The sequence below is a fragment of the Ostrinia nubilalis genome, chromosome 9, assembly GCF_963855985.1.
Source record: "Ostrinia nubilalis chromosome 9, ilOstNubi1.1, whole genome shotgun sequence".
NCBI lineage: Eukaryota > Metazoa > Arthropoda > Insecta > Lepidoptera > Crambidae > Ostrinia > Ostrinia nubilalis.
This window is the reverse complement of record NC_087096.1, coordinates 3,288,019-3,308,514: the sequence shown is the minus strand read 5'-3', so window position 1 is coordinate 3,308,514 and position 20,496 is coordinate 3,288,019. Positions and strand designations below refer to the sequence as shown.

At 47.3% G+C, this 20,496-nt stretch overlaps 1 protein-coding gene across 1 annotated transcript in view; it reads right to left on the bottom strand.

Annotated features, from left to right (window-relative positions):
- The window catches only part of LOC135074407 (uncharacterized), a 68,278-nt gene that overhangs the window by 3,903 nt on the left and 43,879 nt on the right, over positions 1-20,496 (bottom strand). Inside the window, exons 10-19 of the mRNA XM_063968689.1 lie at positions 17,316-20,433; positions 16,739-16,886; positions 13,316-13,541; positions 10,555-12,980; positions 10,250-10,419; positions 9,277-9,327; positions 5,790-5,990; positions 4,571-4,691; positions 2,750-2,854; positions 1,096-1,311 (exon numbers count right to left, since the gene is read on the bottom strand). Coding sequence (XP_063824759.1) covers positions 1,096-1,311; positions 2,750-2,854; positions 4,571-4,691; positions 5,790-5,990; positions 9,277-9,327; positions 10,250-10,419; positions 10,555-12,980; positions 13,316-13,541; positions 16,739-16,886; positions 17,316-20,433 — 6,782 coding nt within the window. The remainder of the gene's footprint in view (positions 1-1,095; positions 1,312-2,749; positions 2,855-4,570; positions 4,692-5,789; positions 5,991-9,276; positions 9,328-10,249; positions 10,420-10,554; positions 12,981-13,315; positions 13,542-16,738; positions 16,887-17,315; positions 20,434-20,496) is intronic.

Genomic DNA, 20,496 nt, shown 5'->3' with positions numbered 1-20,496 from the left:
TATTCAAGTAGCCATAAGATAAAAATAATACAGAATACATAGGCTTGTGATACCTTTTTAGAATCTCAATTAACCAAGGAAGTTTTTAAGGTAATGGGCACTATGGTCTTCCTACATTTTTTTTACACGACGGCTGATCAAAATTGCAAGACAATGAATTAATTTTTCCTTCTTCTCTGCAATTTCTTAAAATTTTCATACTTTTACACTAGTTTGTTGAACTTTAATCTTTTCTTTTGATAGCCCAACTATCCCTTGTGATAAATAAAAAAACTAGATTGAAAAGTATCCTCATTTGTAGAAATGGCATGAGAAAAAGTAATCGCAGGTGGCAATTTTCTAAAAATGCACAAAAACTTAAAAATCTTGAAAACGGTGATATTTTTACTGGAGACAAAATTGGACGTTAGGGAGACCATGGCGAGGCCTATCGATGGTTACAGGGTTATCCATTGTTTTTGGGACACCCTGTATACTATCCTGATTACGAGATAGTACGAGACAATACTATATTTTTTTATTCCGTTCCATTTACCCTTATTTTAAGCTAAAATTTTACATTTGGCAACATATATATGTCAACGTGAAATTGTGAACTCTGTCAGTTTATAATATAACGCGTTAGATTGTAAACTAACAGTGGGTTAGGTTAGGTTAGATTGTAATTTAACTACGTCAGATTATAATCTGACGGAATTCACAATTTTACGGTGACATATATAAGGAAATTGCTGAAATGGTGATCAACATTCCATAGACAATATACTATTCTCAACCATTCTTAGATTCATATTTTTATTTAAATACTTTTTGCTATGAGAACTGGACCAATAACCTTTTTGTTAAAGGTTTATTTATTCAATTTAACTTTATTTTTTCATTTAAATCCGTATTTACCTAACGTACTATATTTTTCAAGAAATACTATCTTTTTATCTTCCATAGACAATAATTTCGAAGAGCGCAATTCCAACAACCTGTAACGCCCCTGGGTCTGCGGGTGTCTATGGGCGACGGTAATCACTTACCATCAGGTGATCCGTCTGCTCGTTTGCCTCCTGTCACATAAAAAGAAAAAAAAATTCCAACACTGACCTGGGGTTATATCCTCGACGCCGGAGTCGGGCGTGGTGAAGTCGAGGGACGGCGTGGCGTGGTGGAGGACGGACGGCGGCGGCAGGTCGGACGGCGCGCGGCGCTCGAGCGCGGCCTTAGCGTGCATGCCGGGGAAGAACTGGCTGGTGGTGGACATGATGCCGAGGCTCTCGAACGGCCGCGTGGAGGACGATATGAAGAAGTCCTCGTCGTAATCTACCGAGTAAAATATGTCTTTAACAACTAGTACCACAGAATAATAATAAGTACTACGTACAGAAGTTTTACTTCGCGAAGGTATTTACAAAAATGTATGCTCAATGTCTTTAACAATATGGTGTAATTTAGCCTGTCTCAAGAGTCAACAACCATTTTGCTGACAAACGTCAATGATCGGCACTGCGCCGAAGCTATAGGGCTGACTTCGGTAAAGTGATGTGACGTGAGGTGCCAAACTGCGAAAAATGGCGGAGGAAATACATGATTTAGCATGAATTAAATTATCATTAATAATATTAACTACTTATTTACCTCTCAGTGTCTTGAGGCAACTTAAAAAAGTATATTCTGTATTTTTATTATTATTTAGGCAGTTAAATACTGCACAGTATTTAGTACACCATTTTCTTTATTTTCTTCCATCATACACAAGAATACGCGTGCGTGAGTCAATGTTCGCTCGTATGTGAGGCCTTGCCGAATAGTATCCTGTAGGTGGGCCATCGTGCGTGTTTTGTTTTCGATGTAAACTCGCGGAGATGAACAGGCCTGCTAGTACTACTCATTTCAAAATTAGTTCATCTCCTAATACTATTAATTTTTATTCGTCAATTTTTGAGCATATGAAACAAACTCCTGCAGAGATATAGCCTGACCAGGAACATAAAAACCCTGGCATAGAGGCGCCTCAATTGCATTTGATAGTGCAACACTGAGTACAGTCGTACCTGTGTTAAATTAATAGGCTAACTTTATGTATCAGGATTCAGGATTACGGGCTAATTTGATATTTTCATAAATTAACGAAAAAATATTATTATAGGTAACCTGATTTAAATAAATTAAATGAAACCATCAATCGAGCTAGTAGATTTATTTTATTATTCATCAATAATCAAATTCAGAACTTGAATATTCAACTGCAATGTCTGCTCATGAACGCTTCAAACTCGGTACTTCTTTCCCAATCCCATAAAATTCAACACTTAGAAAGTGTCAAATTTTTTAAAATAGGTAGTTGAAACAAACCACAGCTAATTTTCATAGTGGACTGTACTATACAATAAACATGACAGTCAATTTGACAACCTTTGTCGGAAACATTATTCAATGAAAATATTGTCCGAACCCTTAGTATTTCTCTTCGACAAATACTTTAACACATTGTGAACCACTTTTCTTTCACGACTATAAAAATATTTTAGCAATTTAATTCATAAAACCAATTGCGCACATTTAAAATAAAGTTTGTTTACACTTTGACAGCAATAGACTGACATGCAAGGTGACATGTCAATGAAGTTTTCAGTTACTGTTGCCATTAAAAGAAATTAGTACCATTAGTTTTCCGCAACATGGCGAGGGTTTTTATGTTCCTGGTCAGGCTATACTTGAATTATTTCTCAACGAGATATCCAAGAAATATAAAGCTTACCGAAAGCGATACTGGAGCGCAGCGGATACATGTCGAGCGGGTTGGGCGCGCCGAACAGCTGCCCGTAGCCCAGCTCCGCCTCCTCGGCGCTGCTCGGGTCCCAGTCTGGAAGCATACGGAATCGTTAGCGACTTAATCCCTATGAGATATGGTCGTGCAGGACGACTTGCGGAGGAGGGAATCCAACCGAGCAAGGACCTGTTTATCACCAGGACCTCACGAGTAGTCGCAGTAACTGGATCGCGCTGCGCGAGTTCGCGCACTCCTGGCACACAATCAGGCGAAGTTATGAGAAGAAGTGATGACATTTATCAACGATAGCAGCCCGACGCGAAGTACCGTATTTGTGGTGTCAAGCCCCAGAAGGGGGAGAATTGACTATGAGAAGGGACATGGATCAGATAAATTTGTAGGGAGTCCAGCAAAGCGCCCGGGGAAAAGAGCCCAGAGCAAGTACCCGCGCGCTCTCTCGAGATTCGGTTCGTACGCCGTGAGGCAGGAAGAACCATGGGTGGTGGTGGGTTAATCCCTATGAGATATAAGTGGACTTAAAAGATCACTCACAGTAATCAACTAACATCGATTAGACTTACAGATTTATCAGAACCAGCATTATGATTAGCCAATTCTATAAAATAATCTTCAGCGGAGCCAACCGTCAGTTACTATCACTGAAATTATGACTGCGAATACTGCACGCAGCTAGAGTGTTCAGTCGTTGCATCGCATGGTTCATAACGAAGGAGCATGGTGTGGTGAATTCGATGCAAACTTTATAACGGCTCGGAACATCGCAAGTCGTTGCGCAGTACATAATGTATCAGCGAGGCGAACGGGGCAAGAAACCTGTGCGCATCTGCACTCGCAGCTAATATCTGAGCCGCCATAAAGGCCTATTCAGACCTAAGCGGTATTCGCTACTGTCTGCGGCAGAGAAATCCCAGTGGGTATGCGGTAATAATACTGTTCAGACCTAAGCGGTATTCGCTACCGTCTGCGGCAGAGAAAACGCTCTAGCCGCGGTACTTGATACTAAATACCTGAGCGAAACCCGCGTGGTATGTACCTCTACACACAGCGGCAGCGAATATCGCTCAGGTCGCTCTAGCCGCGATACTTGATACTAAATACCTGAGCGAAACCCGCGCGGTATGTACCTCTACCCACAGCGGCAGCGAATATCGCTCAGGTCGCTCTAGCCGCGATACTTGATATTAAATACCTGAGCGAAACCCGCGCGGTATGTAATGTACCTCTACCCACAGCGGCAGCGAATATCGCTCAGGTCGCTCTAGCCGCGATACTTGATACTAAATACCTGAGCGAAACCCGCGCGGTATGTACCTCTACCCACAGCGGCAGCGAATATCGCTCAGGTCGCTCTAGCCGCGGTACTTGATACTAAATACCTGAGCGAAACCCGCGCGGTATGTACCTCTACCCACAGCGGCAGCGAATATCGCTCAGTAGGCCTAAGATGCGCGCCGTGATAACTTTTATCGACGTCAATTTGTATGGGCAAAATCGATAAAATGGCGTGATAACCGCCTATCACGGCGCGCATCTTAGGCCTACTAGTCGCTCTAGCCGCGGTACTTGATACTAAATACCTGAGCGAAACCCGCGCGGTATGTACCTCTACCCACAGCGGCAGCGAATATCGCTCAGGTCGCTCTAGCCGCGATACTTGATACTCAATACCTGAGCGAAACCCGCGCGGTATGTACCTCTACCCACAGCGGCAGCGAATATCGCTCAGGTTTGAATAGGCCTTTAAGTTTGCAACGGACGGTACCTGTAAAATAAATGTAAAGTGCTCACCCGTATATGTGGAGAGGTCTGGCACGTATGCAGCAGGCGAGTGCGCGTCGGGCGCTTCACGCGGGTACTCGTACACACAGTGGTACTTCTGCCGCTTGAACACCACGCGCTTCTTGTTGTCCTGCGTAAATGTTATTCACTTACGCCCGTATTCACAAACATTACTATGAGGTCTCACAGTGCGTGTGGACGCACAGGGTGACACACGAACTAATCACAAAGCTCTATTCAACGCTGTGCGTTCGATTTGCTGCTTCACTTAAGCAAGCATCGTTTGTGAATACGGGCGTTATTTATTTGTGCAGGAAGAATCAGCTACGTTAACTAACGTTTTAGTCAGTCGCTGTAATGGTAGATAATATATTTCAAAACTTCCCTATCCTTTAAATTAAATGTGTTATGTGGCATTTAAATATTGTAACAATAAAGACAATAATTATCCTCTTCCTTATTAAATTATTTGAACAAAAGTAGGTAGTTGCAGTCTTTCTTTCCTTGATTAAATACGGATAAAACAATGTCATAATCGGCACTGGAAGTTTATAGCTATTCTTCATTACTCGTACGAATCAGGACAAAAATAAAGTATATAGACTTAGGTAATATAATCATTATTTCCTACTGTATAACTTCACGGCATCAACATTTCTACAACCCGGTCCAGTTAACTGCGCACCTGTCGGCCGTGACGTCACATCGACGCTCTGTTAAGAACGGGGCGAACGCGCGGAGATGTGTGGATAAGTGAAAATGAGACTCGTATTCCAGCGAGATGCGCAGTTAGCTCGATCAGAGGTGGAATTGTGTAAAGCAATCGTAATCATTTGACAGTTAATAACGTACGATAAAGTCAGTTAAAGCGTTTGACAGAATAATCGTACGTTATGAACTGTCAAATGATTACGATTGCTTTACACAATAGACATGATGACACCACCAATCAATTGACGTACTTTTTAAAACTGTCAAAACGAAACTCTCCCATAGATTTTGTATGGCACTACAAGCAAGTGACGTCACTATTTTGTCAACTCAAATTAACCACTTTTTTCAATTAGAATGCGACCAAAAATCGTACAGGTAAATTAAAATGAATTAAGTTTATAAGACCAGAATGAAGTGTCTTTTTAGAAAAGTTGTGATTTCGAATTATTTGAGAATGGTGTCAAATTGTCTATTCCACCTCAGATTGTAAAAGAGACAAGAGAGTTTCACTCACCGGTGTGGCCTGCTCAAGACTCCTCAATGAAGACTTAGAGGGTGCGGCTCGGCAGTCCCACGAGGAAGGCACGAATTCCACCTCATCGCCTTCCGAGCCCGAGCCGGAGTCCCCCGATCCCTCCGACCCTCCGCTGCCCTCGCCTCTGTCTGCGTGGGAGTTGCCTTCACCGCCGTTCGGCTGCCCGCTGCCGCCACGTTGCTACACGCGAAAGTAACTTTTATTGTTTTGCTGTTAGGAGTGTAATTTGACAAACGACTCCTTGAATGCAGCCAAATTATTATACATTTTATTATTGACAATAATGCCTCTTCGCCAGCTAATGTAAACCTACCAGCGCCATAGTTTTATACTCGACGCAAAGAGTGGCAGGCGGAGCCATAAACTTTTGAAACAGAGATGCACATTCGCCAAAATTTTATTAATTATTATTACGTAATAACCGTTTTTTTTCTCATTCTTCAACATTTTTTTTCCGTTTCCGGTTGTCAAACAGTTCACAACGTAAATCGAGGTTCCTGATTACAATCGTAAATACACAGTGTTAAAGTGCGCGATTAGTGCCGTTTGCCACCGAAAACTATAGTTAACTGGTGTAACTTTAACCACAAACGTTAGCTTCGCTGAATATCAGGTGCAAACGAGAATATCCCGAGTGTGAAATATTTGAGAAATCATCCAACAACACAGTGACATAAAAAATCACTTGAAAACTACCCACTAAACGCCAAACAAAATAAAGAGCGGTGAACGATTTCCGGCTAACTGTCACTGGGTCAGTGTTGCCACAGCAAAACTATTGCCAGAAACAAAAGAAATCTACCAAATAGTAGAAATGGACTTGAAAGTGATACTAGCAAAAATGGAAGAAATGAAAACAGACTTCAAGATGCAAAATGAAAAGTTAGTTGAAAGTTTCAACACAAGCCTCTCAAAAACTATAGATGAAAAGCTGAAACCACTTTTGGAGGAGAATATAAAATTAAAAGAAGAAGTTCAAAACCTACAATCGCGAGTACAAGTCTTGGAAAGGGAAACTAGGAAAAACAACATTATATTACACGGCGTTCCTGAAAATGAAGCAAACGATAGTGACCTCAGGAATAAAGTAATAGAGATGTTAAATAAAATCTCCCAAAAAGTGGAAGGAATGCAAGACTGGGACAAGTGGGAAATCAGCAATGTGAGAAGACTTGGGAAGAAAAATACCGAGAAAAAGAGACCAATACTCATAACTCTTACACTGACATGGCGAAAGTACGAAGTCCTGAAAAACAATAAAAACTTTCCATCTGACATATATGCTACTGAAGACTACCCAAGGGATGTCCTTATAAAAAGGAAAGAACTAAAAGAGAAAAAAGAGCAAGAAGAAAGGCAAGGGAAGATAGCGTTTATAAGATACGACAAACTTATAGTCAAGCATAGGGATGTGGATGAAGCTAAAAGGAAAAGATCACCATCTAAGTCACCAAAAGAAAATCAGAAAGACACTAAAAATATAACAGCTGCCCCTCCAAAAAAACTTAACAAGAGATTCGATACATTTCGAGCTAGACCGAACTCCGCTTCAAACGAAACCAGGAACTAATACAACCAATGCAACTCATCACACCGGAAACGAAAATTCAACTACCTACAGTAAACGACAACAACATCTTATACAACAAAAACTCTCCCAATACGGCTGGTCACCGTGGGGGAAGTAGACCACCACCCTCCATCAAAATGATGGAGGAGGCTTTTACCCAAGTGGGGCCACAATCAAGAGAAATACTTAATTAATTTTAAATAAAACTGTTATAACTGTGGATTTATAAAGCTATAATAATAATAATATAAACAACGCTATGCCTGCCTCTGTGTGACGTCACCCATAACTAGTGTGAATGCGAGAGAAAACGTGATATTATGCACTGTTGTATTATGACACCACCTGAGTCTGCCTGACGAGTCTTTGCGCCGAGTATAAGCATATAGTACGAGAGCCCACGACCAAAACCATGTCTCATAGCAATACGGCAAAAACCCTATAAAATCGTTAGATTGTATGATTCTGAACCCGACTAGGTGTGTAGTAACGGTCGAAAGTGTAGCAACTGCGTGGGAGGCCATTTCTGCTGTGTCAAAAAAAAAGACAGTCGGTATTATAGCAATACGTCTTATAGTGAAAATGTACATAGATTTTAAAATTGTATTACGAAAAAGTTTGTTTTCAGACATTTTGCGCGTAGCATATAGCCTGAGCGCATTTTTGAAAATGTCAACAAATTTAGCCGACCTGTATCATAGCAATACGGATAAATTTTTTTTTCAACTTTTCGTATTGCTGCCATGATTACCAAAAACCTGTTTTCAGACACTTTAAGTGTATCAAAAAGTTGTATGATAGAGAAGGTGCTACACTTAATTTGTCTGATATAAATTTTTTGCACATGTGGACAACTTATTTTATCATGTCCAACAATTTTCAGACATATTGCTATGATACCGTTCGTTCGTTAATTAAAATTTGTTAACATTTTCAAAACGGTCTCAAAATTTAATGCGTTCACATTTCCGTCTGAAAATTGTTTTATTCGCATCAAATAACCAAAATTTACTAATAAAAAAGATTTTCAGACGTATTGCTATGAGACATTTTTTTTGTCTCATTTTTAATTTTTTTAAGTGATTTTACGGGTTTGCGCTACACCACTAACGTCTGAAAATAATGTTTTCGGTATCTCAGAACTATCATTCAACTACAGTCTGCAAATCAGACATATTGCTATGATGCAGTTCGGTAAAATTCTTTGACAATTTTGAAAATTCGGTCAGATCAAACGCTACGCGGAAAATGTCTGATATTGGTATTTTCGAGTTCAGGATAATCGTATCTATCGATTTGATGCGGTTTTGGCCGTATTGCTATGAGACAAAAATTTTGGTCGTGGGCTCTCGTACTAATAGGTTTACACTAAAGGCCAACGAAATACGGTTTCTGACTGCTCAGTTATTTATTAGTTCTATTAATTATATGCTGCCTTCAGAGAGCCGTTTGTCGTAAAATATAAAATGAAACGCATGCATTAAAAGTATGGATGTTGATGACATGCTCAAAATTCGCAAAATAATGGAGAAGCAAAGCATAGAGAAAGCAACATAAAAGATATTATTATGGTTGATCGTAGGCATTACATGTAGTTTTCTTGTTTTGCCTCCTTTTAAATTAAAGTTTTCTTTTTCTTCGAATGTAAATTAACATAACTGTAACAGCATAGACTAACTGCAAAGTCAAAGTGAACGATTTTAATGCAGTTGCCATATTATTTATCTGTACAATCACAATTATTTTATTGGCAATTCTTTTCATATTCATCGTGTAAAGAATTTGACAAATTAATATACAATAGTTATCATCAATCATTGTGTACTTTCAACTCATGTAAACCCCACAGGTCGACAGGTGAATACCATAGACAAATGATGTATAGGTAACACTTACATGGTCGAAGTGCGTGGAGGGAACGAGCGGGGTCTCGTGGCCGTCGCCGTCCTGCCACACACACACATGCACACACCGCACACCGACACCGATACCCGCATTTATATACATGTACAGTGCAATGGCACATAATGCTCTTGAAATATGGTCTTTAAAACTGAGCACTTAAAGTACTTTTTTATTATAGTAATGGTAGCACGATGGTAGTACTTTTAAGTGTCATCTAAAAAAGGAGTGGCAGCTGTACATGTTTATAAATAAAAATATTATATTCCATAATATTAGGGCAATAAGATAAGTATTTTATAGGTATATGAAGCTTGGGACAGTAAAAATAATTTTAGATATCACTAGTGGCTAGTTTGATCATCATATTCCTAAAAATGATAATATATAGAATTTAATTTGTATTATATTTATATGATGATCAAACTAGACCATTACGGGGAGAAGTAACTATCACAGAGTCACTAATTAAGCAGTATAGATATTGCCTACAGAAACTCCAAACCAGTAACCAAAAAGTAAGTACATATTAATCACAACACAGAAGTTAATGCCTATTATAATGTTATTGTTCAGTAATAATGTACAAATTCAGATAAGTTTCTTTTTGCATCTGTCATGAATACCGCTCCACAGGCTTCGACATTTAGAACTGTTGTATCATTTTAATGCAGTCAGACTCAATATTTTTCTTTAATTTATTTCCAAATGTTTCGTTTGATAGGCTATCAACTATGACTCAAGGCTATCAATGATAGCCTTGAGTCATAGTTCACATTAGGGCACGTTTGTTTCGCTACACAAGATACGGTTACATGACGTCATTATATGGCTGAAAAACGTACACGATGCAGTCGCTATCACGAAACAAAAGAAGTATTTTAACTTGTGCCCTAATACGGCTATGTTTTTTATAAAACAAAAGAGAACACTATCTCGCAAGTCTGTAAGTAGTCTTCTGACTCACCTTCCAAATGAACTCTCCGCTAGAAGAGTTGGTAGAGTGCGTGTCGCTATCGCTGTCCCACTCTTTCAGCAGGTCGGCCGCGTCGGGCCGCGTCGGGTCGCGAGCGGGCGACGCAGGAGACGACGGCGAGTCTTGAGAGAACGACGTGCTCATTATTTCGGCTGCGGGACCTTTGTGATAGGGAAATTCATATTAATAATAGTAATTTTGCGACTTTCAGAAAGTAAATAAAGAAAGAATTTAATTTATTTTAACAAACCACAAAAAAAAGTTTTATTCAAGAAATTCAATCATGTTACACTCACCAGTAAATCTAATATCACTCAGCAAAGGAAAATAAGCGTCCAGCTGGCAGAATTTCTTTTCGTTCTGCAAGAAATTCTCCGTGACCGATGTCATTTCTTCCACTTCTTGCACGCCGTTCGTCTTCACCTCTTCCGTCTCCTCAACATCGACCTCATTTTGAGGACTCTTCTCTTTAGATGTATCGTGGACTTTGGCCGGACTGCAGATGGGCTCAGTGCTCTCCGCCGATTTACCTTCAGAGTTTTGACTAGGTGAATCTTCAGTAAAATCGTCAGATTTGAAATCTTTACAGTCCCCATCGTCCACGTTACTCTCGATCAGCTCCTCGAATGTCTCGTGCAAGAACTGGACGGTAGCAAACTTCTCGCTGTTGCCGTTGCATTTGATCTCTTCATTTATTACTACTGGGCTGCTGCCAGATTTGTTCGACGAGTCTTCAATTACGACTGAAGGCAAAACTGTTAAACTTTCTCTAATTTCCTCCTTAGGTGACTTCGGTTCGATCTGTTTGAGCAGATCTTCAACTTTGGGCGATTTCTTATCACATTCGATGACATCATCGTTCTTGTCAATTCCGTTGACTCGGTGATGATGGCTGTCGTTTTCAGGCATTTGCTGACTTCGGCTCTCGTGAGAGTCGTAGGTGCGGTTCAGATCTAAGGGCGCCTCGTGCGAGTCGTACGTGCGGTTGGGGCTCTCCTTGAGCACGTCCCGCTCGGTGATGATGATCGAGTGAGGCTGCTCGGTATCATCCTCCGCTTCCATATCTAAATAAAAATTACTCGGCGTTCCGACATTACCTACTTCATGAGATTCTATTAAATTCGTAACATTAGGCGGACTTACATCTAGAGATTTTATCGGATCGATATCGTTCACGCGGCTCCCCGACTGACTAGTCTGTTCCGAGTCTACGTTGCCGGTGGAGTTGGTTATCACCAAATCGCTGAACCTTCTCTCGCTGTTCAAAAGCAAGGAACTGGCGTCAATCACAGAGGACAGGTCCTGCGGGCGGCTCCGCACCGAGCTTTCGAAGTTCCGGAAGTCCTCCGAGTTGACGGTGGTACCGAGTTCGAGGCTCTGACTAGATTTGTCCCTCGAATTCACGTCCTGGGGTTTCGATATCGCCGAATTCTCGAAATCGGAATAGTTCGGCGTGCGATCGGTGATTGCGAGGCTGTCTCGGTTGCTGATCCTGCTCAGCGTTTTGCTATCTCCCTCCAACAGTATTTCGGTGTCCTGGTTGCTGGCGGCGTCGCTCGGCGATATATCCTGCGGGCGCACTTCAGCCGACTGGAGGAAGGTTTGGAAATTAGGTATATTATTTAGCAATTCGGGCGTCCTGGTGCTGTCGGGAAGCTGCATCGGTATGGCCTCCACATTTTCGCCCTCGGCCGGTTCCGTCAGAGGCGTGCTGGTGACCGACGGCTCCATGCTTTTGTACTGGTAGTTCGGGCTGTCGCTAATTTCAACTAGGTTTCGACTTTCGGGGCTCTCGATTTTGATTTGGGTGTCGATCAAGTTGTCGTGGAGGCAGGATATCTCGACGCTGTCCATCTTCTTGAGGCACGGCTGGGCCGGCAGCTGAGGGCTGTCGGGGACCACAGGTTCCTTTTCCTCGGGGAATTTCGGGGGAGTGATGTTGATTTCATCCATAACGGGCGACCTCCGCACCATCTCAGGCTGGGAAAGCTTCCAGACGTCATCGAAGCCGGAGGCCACTTCGGTCGTGCAATTGGAGTACGACGGGAGTCCAGACATGAGAGTTCCGTACGCGAGGTCTTTGGTTTGTGTGTTCTTGGCGGAGTCGACTTCTGATTTGGTGTTGACGGAGGGAGTGGCGGTGGGCGCGGCGTCGGTGCGCGCTTTCGTATAGGTGTAGTTGTCGTTAGCGGTGATCGAGTCTGGTGAGAAAGTTTCGCAGGGCTCGGACTTGCTGTCGTGTACGATGTACGTGGAGCAGTGGCTGAGTTCTTTATCCTCGTCGTTATGGGTGAGTGTGTCGCTACTTTCGCTGTTTTCATCTTCCTTCTGCAGTTCGAAGTCGACGGGAAGGTCGGGATCCATGGCGAGATCGTCGAAGTTTTCTTCGACGTTGTAAAGTGTGTCGTTGGAGCACCAGGAGTCGATGCTGGTGGCTTTGGAGAGGCACTGCGTTTCCGAGGGTTTGGAAGATTTGGCATCGGTAGGGACAGTGGTTTTCGACAGGTTGGATATCCCGGTGGCGTTGTCAACATAGTCCGAATTCTCTGGTGCCGACGAGTCGGTGGTGGGGCTTAGTATGAAGGGCGACACTTGGGATATCCTCTCGCAACGCGACTCTTTTTCTTCCTCGTTCTTGTTGTACGTTCTATCGTCGATCGGTGATTCGTGAGCTGGTTTCTTGTAAGGGCTGGCGTTCAAGCTGTCGGCGCTCATTGTGATACTGAAAATAAGGAAATAAGTTTGTTTATGAGCTGTTTTGACAAAATTAAGATAGAAAATATGTAGTTTATTGATGTATCGATTTATGCTTGCTCAGTTAATTGGAACAAATAGACGTCATAAGTAAATTGATATACTTTTAAAGAGATGTCATAAATTGGCTCTCCCATTTTGTGTGGCATGGACGAAGCTAAGACGTGACTTTTTCGTTTCGCTGTTTTCAAAGGTATTGAATAGCATTACACGGTCAATTTAAAACTAATTGAGATTTCTCGGATAAAATTATGTATTTAGTAAAGCTGTATATTACTTTATTGTGTCAACTTTGTCACTCACTCTCGACTAGTCGTGGCATCCTTCTGCACGGTGTAGGTCCGGTCGGGCGAGTGGCCGCGCGAGCGGTCTGGCGAGTGATCTGGCGAGCGTTCGCGCGAGTGCACAGTATAGGTGGAGTGGTCGAGGGCACTGGGCATGCCGGTGGGCAGGTCGGTCACTTCGTCAGTGGAGTTGTTACACGGCTCAGGGTAGCTTTCTGATGAATCTGTGCGCGTCGAGTTGTTCCCTGTTGATGGAATGGTATTTTGAAATGATTGCTTTTTTATTTTTAAATTGGTGTTCTGTTCATGTATCAGCTCGTACTCCGTAAATAAATAAGTTGTTTATTAATCATCTGCATATAATCTCACTAGCTCCATTCTACCCGGTGAGAGATGGAACGCGGCATGAAGAGACGAAATGCGACACGACGTAATTACAACCAATACTTCACGTGACGTGTGACACATGTCATGACACGCAACTACGTAGGCCACTATTATAATACAACGAATACTAGGCATGCAATTTTCGCGCGTCGCGTTTGTCGTTCACCTAGGACAATGGGTCACACTCTGCCGGGCAGGCTGTTCTATGTACTCGGCGATAGGGCTGAGCGCGCCCGGGTAGCTCAGCACCAGCTCGGGCGGCGGCGGCAGCGAGCCGCTCCACTCCGCGGGCAGGCTGTTCTATGTACAGTACACTCACAGTGCGCGTCGCTCTCGTAGGCCGACAGCTGCTGGCGCGTCTCCTCGGCGATGGGGCTGAGCGCGCCCGGGTAGCTCAGCACCAGCTCGGGCGGCGGCGGCAGCGAGCCGCTCCACTCCGCGGGCAGGCTGTTCTATGTACAGTACACTCACAGTGCGCGTCGCTCTCGTAGGCCGACAGCTGCTGGCGCGTCTCCTCGGCGATGGGGCTGAGCGCGCCCGGGTAGCTCAGCACCAGCTCGGGCGGCGGCGGCAGCGAGCCGCTCCACTCCGCGGGCAGGCTGTTCTATGTACAGTACACTCACAGTGCGCGTCGCTCTCGTAGGCCGACAGCTGCTGGCGCGTCTCCTCGGCGATGGGGCTGAGCGCGCCCGGGTAGCTCAGCACCAGCTCGGGCGGCGGCGGCAGCGAGCCGCTCCACTCCGCGGGCAGGCTGTTCTATGTACAGTACACTCACAGTGCGCGTCGCTCTCGTAGGCCGACAGCTGCTGGCGCGTCTCCTCGGCGATGGGGCTGAGCGCGCCCGGGTAGCTCAGCACCAGCTCGGGCGGCGGCGGCAGCGAGCCGCTCCACTCCGCGGGCAGGCTGTTCTATGTACAGTACACTCACAGTGCGCGTCGCTCTCGTAGGCCGACAGCTGCTGGCGCGTCTCCTCGGCGATGGGGCTGAGCGCGCCCGGGTAGCTCAGCACCAGCTCGGGCGGCGGCGGCAGCGAGCCGCTCCACTCCGCGGGCAGGCTGTTCTATGTACAGTACACTCACAGTGCGCGTCGCTCTCGTAGGCCGACAGCTGCTGGCGCGTCTCCTCGGCGATGGGGCTGAGCGCGCCCGGGTAGCTCAGCACCAGCTCGGGCGGCGGCGGCAGCGAGCCGCTCCACTCCGCGGGCAGGCTGTTCTATGTACAGTACACTCACAGTGCGCGTCGCTCTCGTAGGCCGACAGCTGCTGGCGCGTCTCCTCGGCGATGGGGCTGAGCGCGCCCGGGTAGCTCAGCACCAGCTCGGGCGGCGGCGGCAGCGAGCCGCTCCACTCCGCGGGCAGGCTGTTCTATGTACAGTACACTCACAGTGCGCGTCGCTCTCGTAGGCCGACAGCTGCTGGCGCGTCTCCTCGGCGATGGGGCTGAGCGCGCCCGGGTAGCTCAGCACCAGCTCGGGCGGCGGCGGCAGCGAGCCGCTCCACTCCGCGGGCAGGCTGTTCTATGTACAGTACACTCACAGTGCGCGTCGCTCTCGTAGGCCGACAGCTGCTGGCGCGTCTCCTCGGCGATGGGGCTGAGCGCGCCCGGGTAGCTCAGCACCAGCTCGGGCGGCGGCGGCAGCGAGCCGCTCCACTCCGCGGGCAGGCTGTTCTATGTACAGTACACTCACAGTGCGCGTCGCTCTCGTAGGCCGACAGCTGCTGGCGCGTCTCCTCGGCGATGGGGCTGAGCGCGCCCGGGTAGCTCAGCACCAGCTCGGGCGGCGGCGGCAGCGAGCCGCTCCACTCCGCGGGCAGGCTGTTCTATGTACAGTACACTCACAGTGCGCGTCGCTCTCGTAGGCCGACAGCTGCTGGCGCGTCTCCTCGGCGATGGGGCTGAGCGCGCCCGGGTAGCTCAGCACCAGCTCGGGCGGCGGCGGCAGCGAGCCGCTCCACTCCGCGGGCAGGCTGTTCTATGTACAGTACACTCACAGTGCGCGTCGCTCTCGTAGGCCGACAGCTGCTGGCGCGTCTCCTCGGCGATGGGGCTGAGCGCGCCCGGGTAGCTCAGCACCAGCTCGGGCGGCGGCGGCAGCGAGCCGCTCCACTCCGCGGGCAGGCTGTTCTATGTACAGTACACTCACAGTGCGCGTCGCTCTCGTAGGCCGACAGCTGCTGGCGCGTCTCCTCGGCGATGGGGCTGAGCGCGCCCGGGTAGCTCAGCACCAGCTCGGGCGGCGGCGGCAGCGAGCCGCTCCACTCCGCGGGCAGGCTGTTCTATGTACAGTACACTCACAGTGCGCGTCGCTCTCGTAGGCCGACAGCTGCTGGCGCGTCTCCTCGGCGATGGGGCTGAGCGCGCCCGGGTAGCTCAGCACCAGCTCGGGCGGCGGCGGCAGCGAGCCGCTCCACTCCGCGGGCAGGCTGTTCTATGTACAGTACACTCACAGTGCGCGTCGCTCTCGTAGGCCGACAGCTGCTGGCGCGTCTCCTCGGCGATGGGGCTGAGCGCGCCCGGGTAGCTCAGCACCAGCTCGGGCGGCGGCGGCAGCGAGCCGCTCCACTCCGCGGGCAGGCTGTTCTATGTACAGTACACTCACAGTGCGCGTCGCTCTCGTAGGCCGACAGCTGCTGGCGCGTCTCCTCGGCGATGGGGCTGAGCGCGCCCGGGTAGCTCAGCACCAGCTCGGGCGGCGGCGGCAGCGAGCCGCTCCACTCCGCGGGCAGGCTGTTCTATGTACAGTACACTCACAGTGCGCGTCGCTCTCGTAGGCCGACAGCTGCTGGCGCGTCTCCTCGGCGATGGGGCTGAGCGCGCCCGGGTAGCTCAGCACCAGCTCGGGCGGCGGCGGCAGCGAGCCGCTCCACTCCGCGGGCAGGCTGTTCTATGTACAGTACACTCACAGTGCGCGTCGCTCTCGTAGGCCGACAGCTGCTGGCGCGTCTCCTCGGCGATGGGGCTGAGCGCGCCCGGGTAGCTCAGCACCAGCTCGGGCGGCGGCGGCAGCGAGCCGCTCCACTCCGCGGGCAGGCTGTTCTATGTACAGTACACTCACAGTGCGCGTCGCTCTCGTAGGCCGACAGCTGCTGGCGCGTCTCCTCGGCGATGGGGCTGAGCGCGCCCGGGTAGCTCAGCACCAGCTCGGGCGGCGGCGGCAGCGAGCCGCTCCACTCAGCGGGGCACGCCGGTTCGATGTTTGCCACCTATGAAACATGTTACGATTAAGTCCTTTGCACAAAACCGTTTATGAATGATAAGATCACCATAAACATGAGCATTTTCATGGCTCTTGGCTACTGTAACTAAAAACTTTGAAGCCACGATGGCTGAACGGTAAAGGGGTCCGACTATAGTCTGGTCTGCGAACACGTAGAATTTTGTCCAATGACCCCAAGCTACCCATCGCGCGTAATTATGTTGCTGTCGCGCTCGCACACTCAATGCGGCCGCCCGTCGCACAGTCGCACAGACCAGGCTTTAGCTGACTTGATCCGAGGAACGCGGTTTCGATCCTCGCCGCCGCTGATTATTGTGGTGAAGCCGCTCGTAACACAAGCATATTAATTAAAAATGAGTGATAAAAAGGCTCGTAACACATGCATTATTAAAAAAAAAAACAAATAGGAACTCACCTGTGCAAGTGGCAGCTTCAATTCCAGTTCGTTCCTCAGCGCTTTGACGCACTCCTCGTCGAGCTCGACGGTGCGCGGCGACGACCCGCCGTTGCCCGCTAAGTACGACTCTTGCACTGCGTCAGTCTCGTCGTGCAACATCATGTCATCAGGCGCCACGCCTTCCACGACTAACGGCCCCGAGTACTCGATGTTCAAATTGTTTTCGTTCTCGGCCATCGCCAACTTAGTGGTTATCTGCAACTCGATCTGATTCAAATCTACCTCCTTTGGCAACCCCGTATCCAACTCCATGTTCGACGGCCCCATCGGTGGATCTAAGTCGATGTCTACCACGTATTTTTGCTGGGACGTCGACGCCAAAAAAGTCCCGGGCGAATTGGGCGGCGTCAGAGGAGACACCCGTTTCTCTGTCGCCGACTGCGGATCTGTCTCGTTGGACGACTGGGGCTCAGACTTATCGATGGGCTCGCTTAATAATTCTAGATCGTCGAATTGAATATCGTCGTGGAGGATGTCAGGAACTTCGTTTAGGAAGTTGACGTCGCGCAGAGGAGACGGCGTTTCGAGATTCATCTCGCTAAAGTTGGACGAGAAGGCCAAAAGCTCCTCCCTTGGCAAATCGACTGGGTCGATGGATTTTGCTCCTTTGAATATTTCGAGAGTGCAATTCTCGAATGGGCCCAGAACGACTGAGCTATTTTCATCGTATGTATCCGTGTGATGGCTTTTTGTCGGCGATTCGAAGGGGCTCATAGATTCTGGGACACATCTTTGCTCCAGTTTAGTAAGAGTAACTCCCGGTCCGTAATCGGGAACTTCGGGCACTTTAGTTTCAGATAATAACTCATTCTCGACCGCTTTGACAGAGTTCTCTAGGGTATCATCAGTAGATTGGTCACTGGCTATTGGAGTACTAGAACACATGTCTGCGTATGGTACATTCTGACTGCCGACTATCTTTTCAGACTGTATTGGAGTACTGGAACACATATCTGCGAATGGTGGTACATTCTGCCTGCCAACAACCCTTTCAGACTGTAGGAAATTATCTGTCTCCTTTATCATACTGGGCAAATCCATGTATACTGTTGATTCATTTTTCACCAAAGCGCAAGTACTATCAGCTACAGAGTTATCGATACACGAAGTACTATCAGCTATCGACTTTTCGATGCACGATTTGATAAGCTCTTTCATATTATCATCGATGGTTTTCTCTTTAACAGTTTCGTTTGTCGCATTTATGAGATCCATGTAAACAGTGCTATCATTGGATTGCTCTGTTATCATATCTTTACGTATTTCTGTTTGTTCAGATCTTGGTAATACTATCGCTTCTTCCTTAGAAGCATCTGAGGATTGAATTTTTAAATCATCAATAGGTTTTTCATTATCATTAGTTTGTACTATTTCAGGTGAAATGGGTGGAGTTGAAATATCTTCAGTAACTATTTGAGCTGGTGAAATTTCAGCCTCTTGAATAACTATAAAATCGGGAGCTTCATCACTGTGAACAATATTTTGTACTGCTTCAGGTGCTGTCAGTTGTGGTATAAAAACTGGTTCCATTACATTTTCTGATTCTGTCGACTCAGAATTTGCTGCATCTTTTGAACTGTCAGTTACGGTTTTAGATTCACTCGGAGAATCAAATATGATTTCTACTGGCAAATTGAGATCACTAGTAACTGTTGCTCCATTAAAAACTTCAACATCCATGTTCTCACTAGTGGGCAGGTCACTCACCAGGGTGATATCTTCCTCGGACTTGGGCTCCGACGTCGGCAGGGGCGCGACGTCCGCGATTGTAGCTTCTTCCGCCACCTCCGTCGGGGCTTCGGACACCGCTTTTGGCAAGACAACATCTACATTATCTATTTCTACTTCTTCAAACTTCAATATTGCATCAGATTCAATCGTTTTCTCTACAGACGTAGAATCAGTGTTACATTTCTCTACATCATCTATTGACTTAGTTTCGATTTCATTATCAGTCCTTTCTTCCGCTAAATTATTATCACACGATCTTAAACAGTCTTGTGTTCCATTCGGTAATTCAATGTTCTTTTCACTTACACTAGATATTGAGGCTACGCACAGTTCCTTCAACTCGGGTATTTTACTATCACTACTCACTAATTTATTTTCATTTGGCAAATCAACATCATCGGGCGGGGGTCGTTTCGTTTCGTCTATTATTTTATCACTTACATTTTCTAAATCATCTCTCGGCAGGATTTCGATTCGATCATCGACCCTACACACTACATCTAAATCTTTTATGGGCGTTTCGGGGGTTACGTTTTCGAGGGTCTGCTGGCTCAGCGTGTCGCTGTGGCGCTCGAACGAGTGGCTGAGGGTGCCGATGGTGTCACGGTCGGCGTCGTCGTCCTCACAGGGTTCCTTGGCGGGCTCGTCGGCCGCGAGGCCGGCCTCGAGAATGTTCTGGAAGTTGCTGATGCCGGGCGACTTGACCATGCTCGACTGCATCGGGTAATCCTTTTTACAGTCGAGGCTGAGGTTGTCGCGCGACGGGCTCGCCTGGTGGCTGGACTCGGAGCTCGACGTCTTCTCCGAGTTGAGGATGTTGTCGAGATTCTTGATGACGTCGCTGACGTCGCGGTAGTAGCTGACGTCGTCCTGGCTGCCGGCGACGATGTCCTTCAGCCAGGGGTCCATGGAGCTGTCGGAGCGGTCGTGGTCGCGGTCATGGTCATGGTCGTCGTCGAGGCTCACGTTGCCCTGGTGGCACTCGAGCAGCGGCGTCTCGTTGTGCGTGAGGTAGATGTTGCGGACGTCCTCGAGCGAGCCGTGGAGGTTGGTGAGGCTCTCGGACTTGATCTGGGCGGCGAGGGGGTCGCGGTCGGACATGATGGAGCTGGAGCGGGACACGGGCGCGGGGGCGTCTCTAGTGGGCACGTGCACTTGGGCGCGGTGCTGGTCCACAACTGGGATGTGGTTGGGCTTGAGGCGCTGCCAGCGCTCCTCGAAGGCGCCGGGCGCGCCCTGGGGCCGCGCGTGCGTGCTGTGTAGGTGCTGAAGTAATAGCTGCACTTGGCTCGCTGAGGGCCGCGCGTCGGCCGACGGGTTCCAACACAGCTGCATCACTTGGTATCTGTGAATGAATGGATAGTATAATGCACCAGAGAACACCATTCACTATTTCACATTATTAGTC